Genomic DNA, 22,904 nt, shown 5'->3' with positions numbered 1-22,904 from the left:
GAAAGGTTAGAGGGGCACAGCGCTTGTGCACCACAGTACTTTGTTCTGCCCTCAACAGGGCAGATAGCTACTTCTGCACAGGAGAGCGATGACGAGGAGACTGTGGATGACGCAGCGCTGCGTAATCCACATGAAGCAAGCAGGAGGGCGGCGATCACAAGAAGAAGGGAGGCACCGGACCTGGACCTGCGACACCGATCAGAGCGAACCGTCCCCCCGGGTGAGTATAATTAAACTTAGGTCGGATCAGGGGCTTATCTACAGCATTATAGAATACTGTAGATAAGCCCTGAAAGGCGGTGGCCATATCTTATATCGGCCAAACCTGGTGACAGGTTCCCTTTAAAACACAGACATCTGAAAGAGGCCTTACTTGCATGAATGCATTAACATTGCTAAGCGGAGACCCTATAAATCAGCTCAGTTCACCCCAAGACACATTAAGACTAAGTTATCAGAGCCAGCAAAGTGAATGACATTTACGCAAGTCTCATGCCCATTCTGCTTGTTTTTTTTTTTTTTACTTTACGTTGACCTGTCGTGATACTTTATTTGTAAATTTCTTTTGTGTTAAATATGTTTTATTTGTGGATTTTTTTTTCATAGACTTAAATGAGATGAGGAAAATGTGCACATAAAAATCACACGTGCATTTCTTCAGTAGAAATGCAGTAAAAACACATGTAACTGGTTCAAACTCATATACAGGTCCTTCTCAAAAAATTAGCATATAGTGTTAAATTTCATTATTTACCATAATGTAATGATTACAATTAAACTTTCATATATTATAGATTCATTATCCACCAACTGAAATTTGTCAGGTCTTTTATTGTTTTAATACTGATGATTTTGGCATACAACTCCTGATAACCCAAAAAACCTGTCTCAATAAATTAGCATATTTCACCCGACCAATCAAATAAAAGTGTTTTTTAATACCAAACAAAAAAAACCATCAAATAATAATGTTCAGTTATGCACTCAATACTTGGTCGGGAATCCTTTGGCAGAAATGACTGCTTCAATGCGGCGTGGCATGGAGGCAATCAGCCTGTGACACTGCTGAGATGTTATGGAGGCCCAGGATGCTTCAATAGCGGCCTTAAGCTCATCCAGAGTGTTGGGTCTTGCGTCTCTCAACTTTCTCTTCACAATATCCCACAGATTCTCTATGGGGTTCAGGTCAGGAGAGTTGGCAGGCCAATTGAGCACAGTAATACCATGGTCAGTAAACCATTTACCAGTGGTTTTGGCACTGTGAGCAGGTGCCAGGTCGTGCTGAAAAATGAAATCTTCATCTCCATAAAGCATTTCAGCCGATGGAAGCATGAAGTGCTCCAAAATCTCCTGATAGCTAGCTGCATTGACCCTGCCCTTGATGAAACACAGTGGACCAACACCAGCAGCTGACATGGCACCCCACACCATCACTGACTGTGGGTACTTGACACTGGACTTCAGGCATTTTGGCATTTCCTTCTCCCCAGTCTTCCTCCAGACTCTGGCACCTTGATTTCCGAATGACATGCAAAATTTGCTTTCATCAGAAAAAAGTACTTGGGACCACTTAGCAACAGTCCAGTGCTGCTTCTCTGTAGCCCAGGTCAGGCGCTTCTGCCGCTGTTTATGGTTCAAAAGTGGCTTTACCTGGGGAATGCGGCACCTGTAGCCCATTTCCTGCACACGCCTGTGCACGGTGGCTCTGGATGTTTCCACACCAGACTCAGTCCACTGCTTCCTCAGGTTCCCCAAGGTCTGGAATCGGTCCTTCTCCACAATCTTCCTCAGGGTCCGGTCACCTCTTCTCGTTGTACAGCGTTTTCTGCCACATTGTTTCCTTCCAACAGACTTACCATTGAGGTGCCTTGATACAGCACTCTGGGAACAGCCTATTTGTTGAGAAATTTCTTTCTGGGTCTTACCCTCTTGCTTGAGGGTGTCAATGATGGCCTTCTTGACATCTGTCAGGTCGCTAGTCTTACCCATGATGGGGGTTTTGAGTAATGAACCAGGCAGGGAGTTTTTAAAAGCCTCAGGTATCTTTTGCATGTGTTTAGAGTTAATTAGTTGATTCAGAAGATTAGGGTAATAGGTCATTTAGAGAACCTTTTCTTGATATGCTAATTTATTGAGACAGGTTTTTTGGGTTATCAGGAGTTGTATGCCAAAATCATCAGTATTAAAACAATAAAAGACCTGACAAATTTCAGTTGGTGGATAATGAATCTATAATATATGAAAGTTTAATTGTAATCATTACATTATGGTAAATAATGAAATTTAACACTATATGCTAATTTTTTGAGAAGGACCTGTATAAATGCAGTAAAATAAGTAAGTTGGTGCAGAAATGCAGCAGAAAATATGCAGACTTATCGATGGAACACAGCCTAAAAAGTTCTAAAAGGCAGAGTACACAGCCTCCGAAGCCATGCTCTCCGGTAGACCACCTCTGTCAAAGTTTACACATTCTTAATAAGATCATGCCTCAGATGTACAGTGGGGCAAAAAAGTATTTAGTCAGTCAGCAATAGTGCAAGTTCCACCACTTAAAAAGATGAGAGGCGTCTGTAATTTACATCATAGGTAGACCTCAACTATGGGAGACAAACTGAGACAAAAAAATCCAGAAAATCACATTGTCTGTTTTTTTAACATTTTATTTGCATATTATGGTGGAAAATAAGTATTTGGTCAGAAACAAAATTTCATCTCAATACTTTGTAATATATCCTTTGTTGGCAATGACAGAGGTCTAACGTTTTCTGTAAGTCTTCACAAGGTTGCTACACACTGTTGTTGGTATGTTGGCCCATTCCTCCATGCAGATCTCCTCTAGAGCAGTGATGTTTTTGGCTTTTCGCTTGGCAACACGGACTTTCAACTCCCTCCAAAGGTTTTCTATAGGGTTGAGATCTGGAGACTGGCTAGGCCACTCCAGGACCTTGAAATGCTTCTTACGAAGCCACTCCTTCGTTGCCCTGGCGGTGTGCTTTGGATCATTGTCATGTTGAAAGACCCAGCCACGTTTCATCTTCAATGCCCTTGCTGATGGAAGGAGGTTTACACTCAAAATCTCACGATACATGGCCCCATTCATTCTTTCATGTACCCGGATCAGTCGTCCTGGCCCCTTTGCAGAGAAACAGCCCCAAAGCATGATGTTTCCACCACCATGCTTTACAGTAGGTATGGTGTTTGATGGATGCAACTCAGTATTCTTTTTCCTCCAAACACGACAAGTTGTGTTTCTACCAAACAGTTCCAGTTTGGTTTCATCAGACCATAGGACATTCTCCCAAAACTCCTCTGGATCATCCAAATGCTCTCTAGCAAACTTCAGACGGGCCCGGACATGTACTGGCTTAAGCAGTGGGACACGTCTGGCACTGCAGGATCTGAGTCCATGGTGGCGTAGTGTGTTACTTATGGTAGGCCTTGTTACATTGGTCCCAGCTCTCTGCAGTTCATTCACTAGGTCCCCCCGCGTGGTTCTGGGATTTTTGCTCACCGTTCTTGTGATCATTCTGACCCCACGGGGTGGGATTTTGCGTGGAGCCCCAGATCGAGGGAGATTATCAGTGGTCTTGAATGTCTTCCATTTTCTAATTATTGCTCCCACTGTTGATTTCTTCACTCCAAGCTGGTTGGCTATTGCAGTTTCAGTCTTCCCAGCCTGGTGCAGGGCTACAATTTTGTTTCTGGTGTCCTTTGACAGCTCTTTGGTCTTCACCATAGTGGAGTTTGGAGTCAGACTGTTTGAGGGTGTGCACAGGTGTCTTTTTATACTGATAACAAGTTTAAACAGGTGCCATTACTACAGGTAATGAGTGGAGGAAAGAGGAGACTCTTAAAGAAGAAGTTACAGGTCTGTGAGAGCCAGAAATCTTGATTGTTTGTTTCTGACCAAATACTTATTTTCCACCATAATATGCAAATAAAATGTTAAAAAAACAGACAATGTGATTTTCTGGATTTTTTTTTTCTCAGTTTGTCTCCCATAGTTGAGGTCCACCTATGATGTAAATTACAGACGCCTCTCATCTTATTAAGTGGTGGAACTTGCACTATTGCTAACTGACTAAATACTTTTTTGTATACCTGGAGTAGGTCTATAGCTTTTGCGTATATAAACCAAAAGAAAAATGGACACCAAAGCTAAAAATAACAATTTTATTGAGAACCATTAAAAAAGTACATAAATACACAAATAAATATGAGAGTAAAAAACGATGCAATAAACAAACGAAAGGCAACACTAGTGCCACGTACGTATATATCCAGCTAAAGAGCAAGACGGTTGGTGTATATTTGTACCACAAAAAATAATAATAAATGCAGCAAAATACAAAAGATAACCTATAATAGTATTAAATATTAGTGGTAATACACACCCAACCGAGCATACACTAGCAATAGAAAACTTGCTCACTGATAATAAGCAGGTGCAGGGGGATAATAGGTATGCATATAAGTCAAAATATAAATAAAGTGCCTAATGCAAGGTATAGTACGGCGATAAAGCCCTATATAGTCATATTATTCTCGGCACATGTGTGCGCATATACCAGGAAAAAATCCCACGGGCGTACATGAATGAAGCCATGTTATACTTACTAAATAAAGGTGGTAAATGCACACACAAGGAATCCCACCCTGCGGCCGTACGTGGAAAGAGGAGCCCCGACGTGCGTTTCGCAAATGCTGCTTCCTCGGGGGGCGCTATAGCTTTTGCGGGCTGTTTCTCACGACATAGCTGGGCAGCCTGAATAAGAACTGGAAGAAGGTCCTCGGGGTTCTGGGCCTGTAAACTGGTGGACAGCTTTCGGCGCTGCTCTGCCTAAAAGAAGTAGAAGCATTCCAGTTACCGGAAAAAACACTCAGGAAAATGAAGAAAAGGTCATGAATTGTGTTGTATTACGCTGCATACCTGATTTGTGTACATAGAAAGCAAAGCCTTGTTAAATTCTATGGCCTGCAGTTGTCTCTTTGCCAGCTTATGTTCTACTCCCTCAGCGTTTGCAAGCTTCACTTTCTTCTTTGAAAAAAACACGTTTTGGTCCTTTAAGAAAATATAACTGATTGTTAATGGGGTTGTCTACTTCACCATTATTTCTCATGGTGAAAATTCCATTTCCTTTGTTTTCTTAGGCTATTTTCACACTAGTCCGTCGGTACGGGCTGTCACAAATCGTCGGCCCGATGTACCAATGGACAGTGTGTTAATGTAGCACAACGTGGGCAGCGGATGCAGTTTTACAACGCATCAGCTGCCCATTGTGAGTTCCGGGGAGGAGGGGGCGGAGTTTCGGCCGCGCATGCGCGGTCGAAAATGGCGGACTCGACGCACAAAAAAAGTTACATGGAACTTTTTTTGTGCCGACGGTCCGCCACAACACGACGCAATCCGTCGCAATGCGTCGCTAATGTAAGTCTATGGAGAAAAAAAGCATCCTGCGGGCAACTTTGCAGGATGCGTTTTTTTTCTCCAAAATGATGCATTGCGACGTGCGTCGACGTGCGGAAAGCCGCATTCAAACCTTGTTAACGGTTATGATGTTATTTGCCACAACAGCCAATAAACCAACGTCAGTGGGTCTGGAAGGAAAGAGACACTGAAGTGAACCACTGGTATGGTGGGGGATGGATGGGGTCATATATTGTGAGATTTTGGCCAACAACCTTTTACCTTCAGCAAGAGCATTGAAGATGGGTCGTGGCTGGGTCTTCCAGTATGACAATGACCTGAAACACGCAGCAAGGGAAGCTAAAGAGGGGCTCTTTAAGAAGCATTTCAAGGTCCTGGAGTGGTCTAGCCAGTCTCTATACCTGAGCCCAACAGAAAATCTTTGGGGGGAGCGGAAACTCAGTTGCCCAGCGACAGCCCAGAATCCAGCAAGATCTGGAGAAGCTCTGTATGGAGGAGTGGGCCAAAATCGCAGCCGCACACTATGCAAACTTGGTCAAGAACTACAGGAAATGTCTGATCTCTGTAATTGCAAACAAAGGTTTCTGTACCAAATACTAAGTTCTGTTTTGCTATTGTATCAAATAATTATGCAAAAAATCATAAAATATGATTTTCTGGTTTTTATTTTTAATCTCTCACAGCTGAAGTGTACCTACAATAAAAATTACTGACCTCTCCATTCTTTGTAGGTGGGAAATCAGCAGTGTATAAAATATTAATGTTCCCCACTGTATCTGCACATAAACCCTCTTATCTGCAACTAGATGGTGGCCCGATTCTAGCGCATCGGGTATTCTAGAATATCCAATATTTAAGAAAAGCTCATTGTTTTTCCTAGGTGAATGCTGCATGTTAGACTTCTAGGGGGGATGGTTCCAACGCCTAAGTTCCTCCTCTATTTATTTGAAGAGGAGGGATAGTTGTAAGCATCTATTCTTTAGAAAACACTATATGAAGTTGCACAGCACTGCGCCATTGAATGTGTATCCGACAAACCAGAAAACCCTTTAACGGCAGTCAGTAAAAATTAATATCCGTTATCATGGAGAGACTTTTTGATGCAGCTTTGAGTCAATGCTAGAAATGGATCCAAAAACGGAAAATATATGTGAAGAAAAGACTTTTCTCTATTGTATTCAATCCTAATTTTGGCTTAAAAACTGCATTTGTGAGTCCACCAGAAAAGAGTTAATCCAGCATTTAATGGTTTAACCCCTTTCTGCCAGCTGACGGGATAGTACGTCAGCTGGCAGTATCCCCCGCTTTGATGTGGGCTCTGGCGGTGAGCCCACCTCAAAGCCGCGACATGTCAGCTGTTATCAGCATCTGTCATGTGGCCGCAATGAGCACGAGCATAATCGCGATCCGCCCCCGCCCATTAACTAGTTAAATGCCGCTGTCAAACTGACAGCAGCATTTAACAAGCGCCGCAACACTTGCACAGCTGACCCCCGGCACATGATTGGGGGTCATTGGTGCATTGCCATAACAACCTAAGGTCTCCTGGTTATGGTTGTTGATGGCAGATTGCTATGAGCGCCACCCTGTGGTCGGCACTCATAGCAAGCCTGTAATTCTGCCACATAGGACCGATCTGTGCTTTACCTCTATGTAGCAGAGGCGATCGTGCAGTGTATGCTTCCAGCCTCCTATGGTGGCTATTGAAGCATGCAAAAAAGAAAAAAAGTGTTTATATATATATATATATATATATATATATATATATATATATATATATATATATATATATATATATATAAATTATATATATATATAAAGTTCAAATCACCCCCCTTTCGCCCCAATCAAAATAAAACAAGAAAATCAAACCTACACATATTTGGTATCGCCACGTTTAGAATTGCCCGACCTATTAATAAAGAAAAAGGATTACCCTGATCGCTAAGCGGCGTAGTGAGAAAAAAAATCAAAATGCCCAAATTACGGTTTTTTTGGTCGCCGCGACATTGCATAAAAATGCAATAACGGGCGATCAAAAAAAATGTATCTGCACAAAAATGGTATAATTAAAAACTTCAGCTCGGCACACAAAAAATAAGCCCTCACCCAACCCCAGATCATGAAAAATGGAAACGCTTAAGGGTATCAGAAAATTGCACAATTTTTTTTTTTAGCAAATTTTTGAATTTTTTTCCACCACTCAGATAAAAAAAGAACCTAGACATGTTTGGTGTCTATGAACTAGTAATGACCTGGAGAATCATAACAGGTCAGTTTTAGCATTTAGTGAACCTAGCAAATAAAAAAAAAAGGAAGGCACTTTTTTGCAATTTCATCGCACTTGGAATTTTTTTCCCGTTTCCTGTTACACGACATGGTAATACCAATGGTATTGTTCAAAAGTACAACTCGCCCGCAAAAAATAAGCCCTCACATGGCCATATTGACAGAAAAATAAAAAAGTTATGGCTCTGTAAAGAAGGGGAAAGAAAAATGAAAAAAGCTCCGGGGGTTAATCTTAGTATGAGCCATCAATATCATATTGGTGGGGGTCCAACTGTCGACACTCACAACCTTTTAAAAGCTCACGTTGGCCATGGTCTGGTCATCCTCGCCTAGGTTGTATTTTTTGTAGCACCAGTTCTTTGGAGGTATTATGCGGTTCCATCAAAGGAAATGAAACAATGTGGCAATATCTTCAACAGGCTCTGAAGAATATATAGCCCAGGCATATACAAATCAGTCACTGTCAACATAGAAGACACATAGCGTGCTGCCGACAGTCGGCCCTCACCAACCTAACATTGAGGAGTTATCCTCAGGATAGTTCAGGCAGCATGAATTACGGACCAGCACCGGTATTACAACCCCTGGAAAAAAATTATGGAATCGCCGGCCTTGTAGGATGTTCATTCAGTTGTTTAATTTTGTAGACAAAAAAAGCAGATCACAGACATGGCACAAAACTAAAGTCATTTCAAATGGTAACTTTCCGGCTTTAATAAACACTAAAAGAAATCAAGAACAAAAAAATGTGGTAGTCAGTAATGGTTACATTTTTACAAAAATTGTAAGGAACGGATGGCACTCACCGGATAAAAAAAACTTCTTTAGTCCAATACTTTAAAACATCAGTGACCAGTAGAAGCGCCACTGCAGCGTGAAACGGCTGTCGTCCATTCCACTCCTGCTCCCATCCTCCAGACGCCGATGTTTTAAAGTATTGGACTAAAGAAGTTTTTTTAACCTGTGAGTGCCATACGTTTCTTTCAATTTTTGTATCCATTGTGGCTATTTTCTTTGGAGTGGCACCCCGGCTCACGGAGCACTTAGTGCTGTATACATGCTTGCAGCACCAGCTCATGCAATTACCTGTGCACTGAGTGGGCTTCCCCGCTGTGCGGATTAACACTTTGTTGGAATAGTTACTTTTTTACCAAGCATAGGCAAAAAATTATGGAGTCACTCAAATCTGAGGAAAAAATTATGGCATCATGAAAAACAAACAAACACTCCAAAACATCACTAGTATTTTGTTGCACCAGCTCTGGCTTTTATAATAGCTTGCCATCCTGAGGCATGGACGTAATGAGTGTCAAACAGTACTCTTCATCAATCTGGCTCCAACTTTCTCTGATTGCTGTTGCCAGCTCAACTTTGCAGGTTGGAGCCTTGCATGGACCATCTTCTTCAACTTCCATCAAAGATTTTCAATTGGATTGAGATCTGGACTATTTTCAGGCCATGACATTGACCTTGTGTGTCTTTGTTCAAGGAATGTTTTCACGGTTTTTGCTCTATCCTTTGAATTTATGGGATAAGAAAAGTGTCCAAAATATCAATGTAAACTTGTGCATTTATTGAAGATGTAATGACAGCCATTTCCCCAGTGCCTTTACCTGACATGCAGCCCCATATCATCAATGACTGTGGAAATTTGCATGTTCTCTTCAGGCAGTTATCTTTATAAATCTCATTGGAACGGCATCAAACAAACGTTCCAGCGTCATCACCTTGCCCAATGCAGATTTGTGATTCATCACTGAATATGACTTTCACCCAGTCATCCACAGTCCACGATTGCTTTTCCTTAGCCCATTGTAACCTTGTTTTTTCTGTTTAGGTGTTAATGATGGCTTTCGTTTCACTTTTCTGTATGGAAACTCCAGTTTCCAGCCATTCGTTCCTCATTTGTTTTGTTGTGCATTTCCGGTTTTGGAGACATATTGCTTTAAGTTTCCGGTCTTGAGGCTGTGATGACTTCCTTGGTCTACCAGTATGTTTGCCTTTAATAACCTTCCCATGTGGTTTGTATTTGGTCCAGATTTTAGACACAGCTGACTGTGAACAACCAACATCTTTTGCAATATAGCGTGATGATTTACCCTCTATTAAGAGTTTGATAATCCTCTCCTTTGTTTCAATTGACATCTCTCGTGTTGGAGCCATGGTTCATGTCAGTCCACTTCGTGCAACAGCTCTCCATGGTGTGATCACTCCTTTTTAGCTGCAGACTAATGAGCAGATCTAATTAGATGCAGGTGTTATTTTTGGGTATGAAAATTTACAGGGTGATTCCATAATTTTTTCCTCAGAATTTATTCCATAATTTTTCCCCTATGCTTGGTTAAAAAAAGTAACCATTACTGACTGACACATTTTTTGTTCTTGAATTATTTTAGTGTTTCATATAACAAGAAAATCGCCATTTGAAATTACTTTAGTTTTGTGCCATGTCTGTGATCTGCTTTATTTCTACAAAATTAAACAACTGAATGAACATCCTCCAAGGCCGGTGATTCCATCATTTTGGCCAGGGGTTGTTGAAGCATCTAGGTTTCACTCTCACAGTTGAAAGCAGGCTTGGACTAGCTGAAGAGCAATGTGTGTGCTACTCAGGTAGAGTAACAGGTTTATGTCACAGCATTTCAGAGACAACATACATGGTTAATGCAGGAGCTGGTCTCCTACTGCTCCGGGTTTAGGAAGCATGAGTCAGCTGACAGGTTCCCTTACAATTCCCTGTATATTACCATAAAACATTCTAATTTGTATCAAGAGCCTCAAAACCCATCCTGATCATGTCCTGGTCACACGCCGCACAGCACTTAGTCCTGATTCCTGAGCCATAACTCCCCACTTTACATCTGGATGAGCTCCCCAGTCACAGTTTGGTGGTAACAGCATATGATTGAGCAGTCATCATGGACACCAGCTTTTTATTCTACTATTCTGTGACATTTGAGAACTAACTGTATAACAAATAAGAAGTCACTGTAACTTTGTCACAACAAAAGATTTTAAAAATTAATTTAAATAACATGATTACATAAGAACACCAGCAAGGCTTGGGCTACATTGCTCGACAAGAAGATTGCCACGTTGCATTGCAAGCAAGAGTTGGAAATGTGGCTGCATTGCTCCATACAACACATCATGGCTGGGACAGACGCAAAATAGCCAAACCTATGGATTATTTGATAGCAATTACGCAACTGTGCCCCACTTATGAAATATCTGCAAGGTTTAGGTTTTCCTGACTAATGGAAATCCTAAGTCACATGTGAATTAGAGCCAAACCCAACCATAAATGGTTCCACAACAGCAAGTTACACGACTTGTACATACAAAGTCACTGCACATCCCTAGCCAAGCTGTAATAAACATTTAAAATGCATTTTTATGCAAAACAAAATTTCCTTTGGGGACAAGATGATATATAATCAATTTGGTCATGCTTACCTGTCGGCACCCACCTGGATCCAGCGCAGGCTGTTCCATGGTCTGCACACAGACAAGTGGCAAGGTCACAATTTCAGCAGATCGCAGCAGACTGTGATTGAGTTTAGCGGTGAGGTGACCTTGAGCATGGCGTCATGATAAAACATCCCATAGTACTTTACTCAAGTTACCCCATTGCTGCAGTCAATCACAAAGCACAGCGGTGTGGCGGCGGGTGAAATCACTGCTTACTGTCTCTGCGCAGAGCAAAGGAGCAGTCTGCGCTGGATGCAGGTAGGCGATTATTTTGAGTGGACACAACCACTTTACTGCTTATCTTGTCAGCAATTTAGAGTTGTTGTTAATTAAAGTCAGGGCTTCCTTAAAGCTTCTGCTGTGAATGAGACAAACCACTTTACAATGCAGAGCTTTCACATCATCTCTCGCCGCCGGCAATACTACAAACATAATGGATAATTGAGAAGCATGAAACACGACCACTAATAACACCACGCTAAACCAGACAGAGGGAAAGATGACGTAAAATACCCTCCCATTACTTTCCCTATATTAAAGAGAAACCTCATCGTACATACACTGTGAGCAGAATTATTAGGCAAGTTGTATTTTAGAGGATTATTTTATTATTGATCAACAACTATGTTCTCAATCAACCCAAAAGACTCATAAATATCAAAGCTTAATATTTTTGGAAGTAGGAGTGTTTTTTTTTTAGATTTGGATAACTTAGGAGGATATCTGTTAGTGCAAGTAACTATTACTGTGCAGAATTATTAGGCAACTTAATAAAAACCAAATATATTCCCATCTCACTTGTTTATTTTCACCAGGTAAACCAATATCACTGCACAAAATTTAGAAATAAACATTTCTGACATGCAAAAACAAAATCCCCAAAAATTAGCGACCAATATAGCTGCCTTTCTTTATGATGACACTCAACAGCCTTCCATCAATAGATCCTGTCAGTTGCTTGATCTGTTTACGATCATCATTGCATGCAGCAGCCACCACAGCCTCCCACACACTGTTCCGAGAGGTGCACTGTTTTCCCTCCCTGTAGGTCTCATATTTTATGAGGGTCCATAGGTTCTCATGGGGTTCAGATCAGGTGAACAAGGGGGCCATGTCATTATTTTTTCTTCTTTGAGACCTTTACTGGCCAGCCATGCTGTGGAGTAGTTGGAGGCATGTGAAGGAGCATTGTCCTGCATAAAAATCATGTTTTTCTTGAACGATACCGACTTCTTCCTGTACCATTGCTTGAAGAAGTTGTCTTCCAGAAACTGGCAGTAAGTCTGGGAGTTGAGCTTCACTCCATCCTCAACCCGAAAAGGTCCCACAAGTTCATTTTTGATGATACCAGCCCATACCAGTGCCCCACCTCCACCTTGCTGGTGTCTGAGTCGGAGTGGAGCTCTCTGCCCTTTACAGATCCAGCCTCTGGCCCATCCATCTGGCCCATCAAGAGTCACTCTCATTTCATCAGTCCATAAAACCTTTGAAAAGTCAGTCTTAAGATATTTCTTGGCCCAGTCTTGACGTTTTATCTTATGTTTCTTGTTCAAAGGTGGTAATCTTTCAGCCTTCCTTCCCTTGGCCATGTCCCTGAGTATCGACACCTTGTGCTTTTTGTTACTCCAGTAATGTTGCAGCTCTGAAATATGGCAAAACTGGTGGCAAATGGCATCTTGGCAGCTTCACGCTTGATTTTCCTCAATTCATGGGCAGTTATTTTGCGCCTTTTTTGCCCAACACACTTCTTGCGACCCTGTTGGCTATTTGCCATGAAACACTTGGTTGTTCGGTGATCAAGCTTAAAAAGTTTGGCAATTTCAAGACTGTGGCATCCCTCTGCAAGACATCTCACAATTTTGGACTTTTCAGAACCCGTCAAATCTCTCTTCTGACCCATTTTGCCAAAGGAAAGGAAGTTGCCTAATAATTAAGCACACCTTATATAGGGTTTTGATGTCATTAGACAACACCCCTCCTCATTACAGAGATGCACATCACCTGATTTATTTAATTGGTAGTTGGCTCTCAAGCCTGAACAACATGTATAAAAAGTATCATGTGATTAAAATACAACTTGCCTAATAATTCTGCACACAGTGTAGTCATGCAGTGAATGGAATTAGGTCTCATTGAGACGTCAGTGATTTTTTTTACAAGTTAAAAAAAGTGCTAGCTTCATCAGTATTTCATGATCTTAAAAAAATAAATAAAAAAAATAATATCTCAAGACGTCTCCTATGTTACCATGTTAATCACGGACAGCACAATGATGAAATCCGTTGCCTATGATTTTCACAGACTAGTAGATTTATATGGGAAATTTTGATCTATGACTCAAACCAAAAATGCCAGCACTGTGGAGTCGGTATCAAATGGACCGACTCCTAGACTATATATTACATTGGGTACAGTAGCACAATGCAGGATATGCTGCAAATGTTTCCATAAGAATTCGGGAAAGTTATGAAGTGTCCTATAAATGTTAGTTCTTTTCCTGATGTAAGGACCTGGGCTTTTAGGTGAGATGAATCTGTGCTGCACTTTATGTACATGCTCAGTAGTGACCAGTGCTGTGAAATTGGAGTTCTGAACTGTCCTATAAATGTCTGCTCTGTTCCTGATGTAAGGATCTGGGCTTTTAGGTGAGATGAATCTGTGCTGCACATTATGTACATGCTCAGTAGTGACCAGTGCTGTGGAGTCGGAGTTATGAAATGTCCTATAAATGTCTGCTCTGTTCCTGATGTAAGGATCTGGGCTTTTAGATGAGATGAATCTGTGCTGCACTTTACATGCTCAGTAGTGACCAGTGCTGTGGGGTCGGAGTTATGAAATGTCCTATAAATGTCTGCTCTGTTCCTGATGTAAGGATCTGGGCTTTTAGGCTAGTTTCACATTTGCGTTAGAATCCGCAGTGTTTAATCCGCATCCGCAAGTGCAGGAAAAAGCGCATAGAAACACGTACAAACGTGGCGGTTTTTAGACGCGTGCGGGAACGCATGCGGTTAATAAAACACAGCGTTTTCACGCTTTTCTATGCGTTTTTTCCTGCATTTGCATTTTTCGTGAGCAAGGTGACAAATTTTACAGGAGAAAAATCTAGATAACCAGACACCGCCAATGGGACTACAGAGGGCGTGTATTATGGGATCTCTATATATAGACCCTAGGACTGCTGACATCTTAACAGTGTGCTACTGTATCCTGTGTCATGATGGATCTTCGCATGGAGAGCTTTTATTTCAACCTGGATTTAAGCATTAAAGCATTAATGAATGTAAGCATTATTGAATTACGTGAGAGACGTGGAGCCTATCACACGCTGTATGGCGAGCTTAATGCCAACCCGGAGAAATTCCCGGAATATACAAGGATGTCGCAAGACTCGTTCCGGGATTTGCTTGCTCGTGTCCAAGGAGCCATACGGAGGCAGGACACCCAGCTCCGTAGAGCGATTCCACCAGAGGAACGTCTGCTGGTTACATTAAGGTACGTAACAAATCTAAACCAATGGCAGTGCTAATTTTGGGTGTTCTGACATTTTTTGTTTGGTATTTTCCTTTATGTCTTTAGCATAACAACACCATAAATAGAATTGATTGTAATTTTTTTTTTTCTTCCAGATTTCTGGCAACCGGAGAGAGTTTATCATCCCTCCACTTCCAATACCGGCTTGGAATTTCCACCCTGTCCGAAATAGTTGCGGACACCTGCTTTGTGGAATGTACTCCGGGATGAGTTTATACCCCTACCCACCTTGGACATGTGGATTGGAATTGCGGAAAAATTTTGGAGTGTGTGTGATTTCCCCAACTGTTTGGCAGCGGTGGATGGAAAGCACATCCGCATTATCAAACCAGCCAGAACAGGATCAGAGTACATCAATTATAAAAAATATTTTTCTGTTGTGCTCATGGCAATAGCCGATGCGGACTGTCGCTTCATCGCCGTGGACATTGGAGCTTTTCGCCGTGGCAACGATTCACAGACTTTTAAGAACTCTGATAAGGGCTGCCGTGTGTATGGCAAAAACTTTTAATTTTCCACGGCCACGACCTCTCCCCAACACTCAAGGTCCACCAATGCCATTTGTTATGGTTGGTGATGAGGCCTTTCAGATGTGTGAAAACCTACTGAAGTCATATTCCAGCCGGGATTTGAACCACACTAAAAGGATTTTTAACTACAGACTGACCAGGGTCCGAAGAACAGTAGAGTGTACCTTTGGGATTCTTGTCTCAAAATGGCGCATTCTTGCATCAGCCATTATTCTAAAAATGGAGACAGTCGACGAGGTGTTCAAAGCCTGTGTGGTTCTGCACAATTACATAATGGCTAAGGAGCGGCTCAACATTGAACTGGATGAACCAGTTGGAAACCCATTGCCAGATTACCAGCATCACCCGCTGCGGTCAACAGCTGAAGTTGGCCACATGCGGAACCAATTTGCTGCCTTTTTTGATTCGGATATTGGACGTGTGTCATGGCAGGACAATGTTGTGTAAATGTCCTTTTGGGATTTTATCTGTACCAGTTATTTTCTTAAATGTTACAAATATTTCTCGTTAATAAACTTTATTTTTTGGTGTCTTGACCGTGTCTCCTATGTCTTTCCTCTACAAACCCAGGCTGTCCTCACACTAGCAGTATTTGGTCTGTATTTAATATCAGTATTTGTAATCCAAAACCAGGAGTGGGTGATAAAGGCTGAGGTGCTAGATATGTTAATATTATAATTTTCCAATAATTGTTCCAATCCTTGTTTTGGCTTACAAATACTGATATAAAATACTGACCACATACTGCTAGTGTGATGGCAGCCATGTTGTTAGTGGTAAGGATGTTGACGTCAGTGCGTCCTGATTCTGTTCTGCAGTATCCATTGGACACAGACTAAAGAGACAATGGCTGTCATACAAAACAGATCTATAATCATCAAGTCAGGTGTCAGAAATAATGAATTCATGATGCACATATAACAGCCTGATGAATTCACTATTTCTGACACATGTCCAGGTGAGCATAGATATGCCGTGTATGACCGCCATTGTCCCTTCACTTTGTGTGAAATAGATTACGTACACAGAAGAGAAAAAGGAGGTTATACAAGCCAGTTCTCTACTCACCAGGTCTGGTGTCCTAACTAATGAGTTTTTGGACACCTGACCTGTTGAGTATAGTTCTGCATTTTACTTCCGCCATTTTCTCTTCAGACTGCAACACTAGTCACAGACTAAGCAGAAGGAAGAGATTATGGAGAAAATACAAGTATTAATTTTTTGGCCCACCTCATATCTCTATACTAAAGACACACAAAGCTGCAGTCTTTTATTTGGTAACTACTGGAGCTATGATGTGGCCAAAAAATTAAGTGTTCGGCGCACGGTGTGTGTTGACGGCGGCGAAATACGGTAAGTAAATAAGGTGGCAGGAGAAGGGGCAATGAAACTTGTGGGATCTGGTAGTTCGGGGATAGGGCTTGACACATGAGAGGCTTGAGACGCACTGGAAGGGTGAGACAAACCTGACATTACAGACACACTGGGAGGTCAAGGGGGAGGAATACTAAGAGTCCGCTGTTTTTTTTTGTTTTTTTTTCCTTTCTGGGATTGCCGGGTTCTGGGAAGCCTCGGTGGGCTCATATGTTGTGGCATGGTCGTGGTGGGTGACCTATCAGGGTCCAGCTGCACTGTGCCAGAGTCCATAGTGCTCGTAGAGCTTGCAGCCATGCCAGAGTTCATAGTGCTCGTAGAGTGTGCAGCCATGCCAGAGTCCATAGTGCTCATAGAGCATGCAGCCATGCCAGAGTCCATAGTGCTCGTAGAGCGGAAGGCCATGCCAGGGTCCTGCTGCATCGTGGTGGTGGCGGTACGGAAGGCCATGCCAGGGTCCTGCTGCATCGTGGTGGTGGCTGTACGGAAGGCCATGCCTGGGTCCTGCTGCATCGTCGTGTCAGTGGAGGTCCAAGCAGGAGCAGCGGTTGTCATGGTGGTGGCGGTGGGCTGTCCAACAACACTCAGCATGGTGGTGGTGCTGTACTGGTGTCCGGCAGTGCTAGGAATAGAGGTGACCGTGCAGTGGTATGCAGCAGAGGTCGACATTGAGGTTAATCGTGACAGTGAAGACACAGGTGGATATGCCGCCACTGTCTGCTGAAAATACCGACTGTGCTGCATAGCCTGCACGTAAGCAGCATTGCAGGCCTGCATGACACTAAGCTGGAGATCAGGAGTAAGGTGTTCCGACATTCCCTGCTCAATTTGGTTAAAAAAATGATGTGCTGGCCTCTGGAGGTCGGCTTTTACTTGGTCAAGGCTTTTGGTGACCTCCTGGATACGTGTATTCATGTGGCTAAGGGAAATATCCATTCGGTCACCCAAAGCCTTGAGTCCTTTGTGAAAAACCGAGCTCAAGTGCAAAAACTCGGGCATGAGGGACTTGTCCGATGCCCTCTGCCGCTGCCAGGAGGAGCCCCCCAAAAAAGGGGCAGAGGCAGAGGACTGGGAAAGGGGAAGACCTGATGGACCAGCTTCCTGGTCTCCAGTTTGTGTGGCAGGCCCACTTGCTGCAGCGCTGCTGGATGGCTGGGACGGGTCCGTGGCTGTCTGATGAAGGACTGCTCCAGAACCTGGGCCAACAGTGCTGCTCCATGTGCTGTGAAAAAAGGAAAAAAAAAATTAATACCAAAAATTAACCAGACGCCAACTCCTGTGGAATAGAAACATACAGATTATGGCAATACAACACAACTTAATGCACGGGAGAAATACTTACGTTCCCTGGGCAAGGACCGGTCTTAAAAATGCCAGAACGCAACGGGACTCGCTCCTGGACCAGGGAGATGAGGAGGTCATTTTCTATGAGGTCTTCATCCCGTTCTGGATCCTAAAAATTAAATAAAGACATTAATGTTGGATACATTAACATAAGGTAAAGAAAGAAAACAAAGGATGAGAAATGGCATGAATAAGGAAAGTCAAGATACAAAAGGATTCCAGAAGAAAAATGTAAAGAAATAGGAATGTAAAGAAAGGAAGATTCAAGAATACTAAAGTGAGGATACAGTAAACAATCAGCCTTGTTTACGTACACGCTGCCGCCTTGCCACCCGACCGTGACTCCGCTGCTCCTGCCCAGTCTCTGCCACAGTAGAAGTGCTCTAAAAAAATGGAAAAAAAAAAAAAAAAAAAAGGTCATATGTGTAGATGTGACAGTGAATACTTACCAATCTGAGAAGGTGAGTACTAAATTCGCTGACATGTTCGGCTTCAGAAGGCCTAGGACGTTGCTCCTCATCAGAAGAAGAAGACATTCTGATGCATGCAGAAAGAAAGAAATGGCAGAAATTAGGACATGTAGAGACAGAAAATAGAAAATAAAGGCATTGGCTAGGATATACTCACATTGTTCAGAGGCTTGTTTGCTCCAAGGTGCTTTGGTCTGTCTGCTCTGCTTGGCTGTCTGCTGAGTAGTGACCTGCAAATGTCCACTCCCTCCCTTTATCACCTTGTATGTGGGGGGTGGCTTACCAGTGTCTAGACATGTTTTTCTCTGGTGCAACGCTTGCGTTCACGAATGCAAGCAAACGCATGTGCTTGTGAACACATGCGTTCACATAGACAGCAATGCGTTTTTTTTGGCGCATTCCTTACGCAATCGACCGCCTACGTTTCTAGGCGGCAAATTAACGCCTCTAAAAATTACTACATGTAGCATTTCCGCGCCAAACCGCAGACGATGAAACGAAGCATGCGTCCTCAAACGCAGCAAAAAGCAACCGATTGCAGACGCATGCGTCCCTAATGGTAAATATAGGAATATACAATGCATGCGGATATTTGCGGACAAAACGCTGCAGACACAACTGCAAATGTGAAACCGGCCTTAGAGACTCCAAAGCCCTGATGAGCACAGTCAGCAAAATAACATGGACATCTGAATAGCAACATAGAACATGTACGTGATTCACAGATATCTGAATGGAGTCTTAGATCATGAAACTGTTTAACCCCTTAACGACCGCCGATACGCTTTTTAACGGTGGCAGTTAAGGGCACTTAATTAACGGTGCTGTGGAAAAAGTGAATAGCGCCCCCCAGAGTCAGATTTTCTCTGGGGTCTCGGTTACCGGGGGTAGCCGAGACCCCAGAGAACATGATTCGTTTTTTTTTTACCGACCCCCGGGTTGCGATCGCCGGTAATTAACCGTTTACTGGCGGTCGCAAAAAAAACCAAAACGCGATTCCCTATTTAATTTCTCTGTCCTCCGATGTGATCGCACATCAGAGGACAGAGAAATGGGGCCCCCGATACTCACCTGTTTCCCCCGGTGCTCCTCATGGCTCCCGATGGGCGCCGCCATCTTGTTCCAGCCAAAAAATGGCAGGCGCATGCGCAGTGCGCCCGCCGGTTGGCACCCGGAAGATCTTTGGGGTCTCGGCTGCCGGGGGTAGCCGAGACCCCAAAGAACATGATCAGGGTCGATTTTTACCGACCCCTGTTTTGCGATCGCCGGTAATTAACTGTTTACCGGCGACCGCAAAAAAAACAAAACAAAAAAAAAACGATGTGTAATTCTCTGTTCTCTGATGTGATCGCACATCAGAGGACAGAGAAATAGGGGGATTCGGGGACCCTGTTATACTTACCGGTGTCCCTGGGTCCTCCTGTGTCCCCTTCTGGCCGCTGGCTTCTTCCTCCAGTAAGAAAATGGCGGGCGCATGCGCAGTGCGCCCGCCATGATCTGCCGGCCGGCAGCTAGAGGAGTTGGGGCTAAATTTAGGGTTAGGGTGGGCTAAATTTAGGGTTAGGGTTGGGGCTAAAGTTAGGGTTAGGGTTGGGGCTAAATTTAGGGTTAGGGTTGGGGCTAAATTTAGGGTTAGGGTTGGGGCTAAATTTAGGGTTAGGGTTGGGGCTAAATTTAGGGTTGGGGCTAAAGTTAGGGCTAGGGTTAGGGTTGGGGCTAAAGTTAGGGTTAGGGTTGGGGCTAAATTTAGGGTTAGGGATAGGGGTGGGGCTAAATTTAGGGTTAGGGTTGGGGCTAAAGTTAAGGCTAGGGTTAGGGCTAAAGTTAGGGCTAGGTTTAGGGTTGGGGCTAAATTTAAGGTGAGGGTTAGGGTTGGGGCTAAATTTAGGGTTAGGGTTGGGGCTAAAGTTAGGGTTGGGGCTAAAGTTAGGGCTTCTTTAGGGTTTAGGGTTCTGATTAGGGTTATGGTTGTTTTGGGGTTAGGGTTGTGATTAGGATTATGGATCGGGTTGGGATTAGGGGTGTGTTGGGGTTAGGGTTGGAGTTAGAATTGGGGGGTTTCCACTGTTTATGAACATCAGGGGGCCGCTAAACGCCACAGCCAATTTTGCGCTCAAAAAGTCAAATGGTGCTCCCTACCTTCTGAGCTCTGCCGTGCGCCTAAACAGTGGTTTACCCCCACATATGGGGTATCAGCGTACTCGGGATAAATTGGACAACAACTTTTGGGGTCCAATTTCTCCTGTTACCCTTGTGAAAATAAAAGCTTGGGGGCTAAAATATCTTTTTTTGTAGAAAAAAAATATTTTTTATTTTTACGACTCTGCATTATAAACTTCTGTGAAACACTTGGGCATTCAAAGTTCTCACCACATATCTAGATAAGTTCCTTGGGGGGTCTAGTTTCCAAAATGGAGTCACTTGTCGGGGGTTTCTACTGTTTAGGTACATCAGGGGCTCTGCAAATGCAACATAACGCCCGCAGACCTGTTGTGAATTTGGTTTCTGGGCTCCCCCGGTGGTTACTGGTGGTACTGAACTTGTGTGCTTCATCTCCTCTGTTCACCTGTTTCCATCAGGATGTGGGAGTTTCTATTTAGCCTTGCTCCTCAGTCATTTCTATGCCGGCCAACAATGTTACCAGAAGCCTTTCTGTTGCATGTTCCTGCTCCTAGACTACTATCAGCTAAGTTGGACTTGTAGTCCTAAGTTTGTTTTGCATTTTTGTTCCAGTTCTCTGTGTTTGAATATTTCTGAGGCTGGAAGCTCTTGTGAGCTGAAATTGCCACTCTGGTGTCATGAGTTGATATTAGAGTCTTAAAGTAATTTCAGGATGGTGTTTTGAAAGGGTTTTCAGCTGACTGTGAAGTTCCCTTTTCTGTCTTCCTACTATCTAGTAAGCGGACCTCAATTTGCTAAACCTATCTTCATACTTCGTATGTCAATTTCCTCTAAAATCACCGACAATATATGTGGGGGCTACTGTCTGCCTTTTGGGGAAAATTTCTCTAGAGGTAAGCCAGGTCTGTATTTTCCTCTGCTAGGGTCAGTCAGTCCTCCGGCTGGCGCTGGGCGTCTAGGGATAAAACGTAGGCACGCTACCCGGCCACTGTTAGTTTTGCGGTAGGTTTAGCTCACAGTCAGCTCGAGTTCCCATCTTCCAAGAGCTAGTCCTTTTGTATGCTTTACTACGGTCTCTTGCCATTGAGAACCATGACAGTTTGGCCGGCCAAGGGTTAAAATAATTGGCAGAAGAAAGGAGAGAAAAGAAGTCTGCAGAGAATTTTTTTTTTTTTTTTCTGAGTTTGCTCATTAGTTGATTCACTTGCATCTCTGCTTACTGCAGCCTTCGTCTCTCTCTCCTTCTAATCCTTGAATGGTTCTGATTTCACCTGATTAAAATGGATCCTCAGAGTTTAGCTACTGGTTTGGATAATCTCGCTATGAAGGTTCAAAGTTTACAGGATTTTGTAATTCATGCTCCTATATCTGAACCTAGAATTCCTTTACCTGAATTTTTTTCCGGGGATAGATCTCGCTTCCAGAATTTCAAACATAATTGTAAATTGTTTTTGTCTCTGAGATCTCGCTCCGCTGGAGATCCTGCACAGCAGGTCAGGATTGTAATTTCCTTGCTCCGGGGCGACCCTCAGGATTGGGCATTTGCTTTGGCACCAGGGGATCCTGCGTTGCTCAATGTGGATGCGTTTTTCCTGGCTTTGGGGTTGCTTTATGAGGAACCTCATTTAGAGATTCAGGCTGAAAAAGCCTTGATGGCCCTGTCTCAAGGGCAAGATGAGGCTGAAATATACTGCCAAAAATTTCGTAAGTGGTCTGTGCTTACTCAGTGGAATGAGTGCGCCCTGGCGGCGAATTTCAGAGAGGGTCTCTCTGATGCCATTAAAGATGTTATGGTGGGGTTCCCTGTGCCTACAGGTCTGAATGAGTCCATGACAATGGCTATTCAGATTGATCGGCGTTTGCGGGAGCGCAAACCTGTGCACCATTTGGCGGTGTCTACTGAGAAGGCGCCAGAGATTATGCAATGTGATAGAATTCTGTCCAGAAGCGAACGACAGAATTTTAGGCGAAAAAATGGGTTGTGCTTCTATTGTGGTGATTCAACTCATGTTATATCAGCATGCTCTAAACGTACTAAGAAGGTTGATAAGTCTGTTTCAATTGGCACTTTACAGTCTAAGTTTATTCTATCTGTGACCCTGATTTGCTCTTTATCGTCTATTACCGCGGACGCCTATGTCGACTCTGGCGCCGCTTTGAGTCTTATGGATTGATCCTTTGCCAAACGCTGTGGGTTTAATTTAGAGCCTCTGGAAGTTCCTATACCTCTGAAGGGTATTGACTCCACGCCATTGGCTAGTAATAAACCACAATACTGGACACAAGTAACTATGCGTATTAATCCGGATCACCAGGAGATTATTCGCTTCCTTGTGTTGTATA

General features: G+C 43.2%; 1 protein-coding gene across 2 annotated transcripts in view; it reads right to left on the bottom strand.

Moving 5' to 3' along the window:
- Positions 1 to 22,904, bottom strand: part of LOC143776559 (uncharacterized) — a 42,006-nt gene that overhangs the window by 4,195 nt on the left and 14,907 nt on the right. For both annotated transcript variants that reach the window (XM_077266034.1, XM_077266033.1), the window contains exons 2-3: positions 4,934 to 5,065; positions 4,621 to 4,843 (exon numbers count right to left, since the gene is read on the bottom strand). In XM_077266034.1, coding sequence (XP_077122149.1) covers positions 4,621 to 4,843; positions 4,934 to 4,948 — 238 coding nt within the window. In that variant the 5' untranslated portion in view covers positions 4,949 to 5,065. The remainder of the gene's footprint in view (positions 1 to 4,620; positions 4,844 to 4,933; positions 5,066 to 22,904) is intronic.

The sequence above is a fragment of the Ranitomeya variabilis genome, chromosome 5 (assembly GCF_051348905.1).
Source record: "Ranitomeya variabilis isolate aRanVar5 chromosome 5, aRanVar5.hap1, whole genome shotgun sequence".
Taxonomy (NCBI): Eukaryota; Metazoa; Chordata; class Amphibia; order Anura; family Dendrobatidae; genus Ranitomeya; species Ranitomeya variabilis.
The sequence above is the reverse complement of the archived record's forward strand: the minus strand, read 5'-3'. Positions and strand labels throughout refer to the sequence as shown.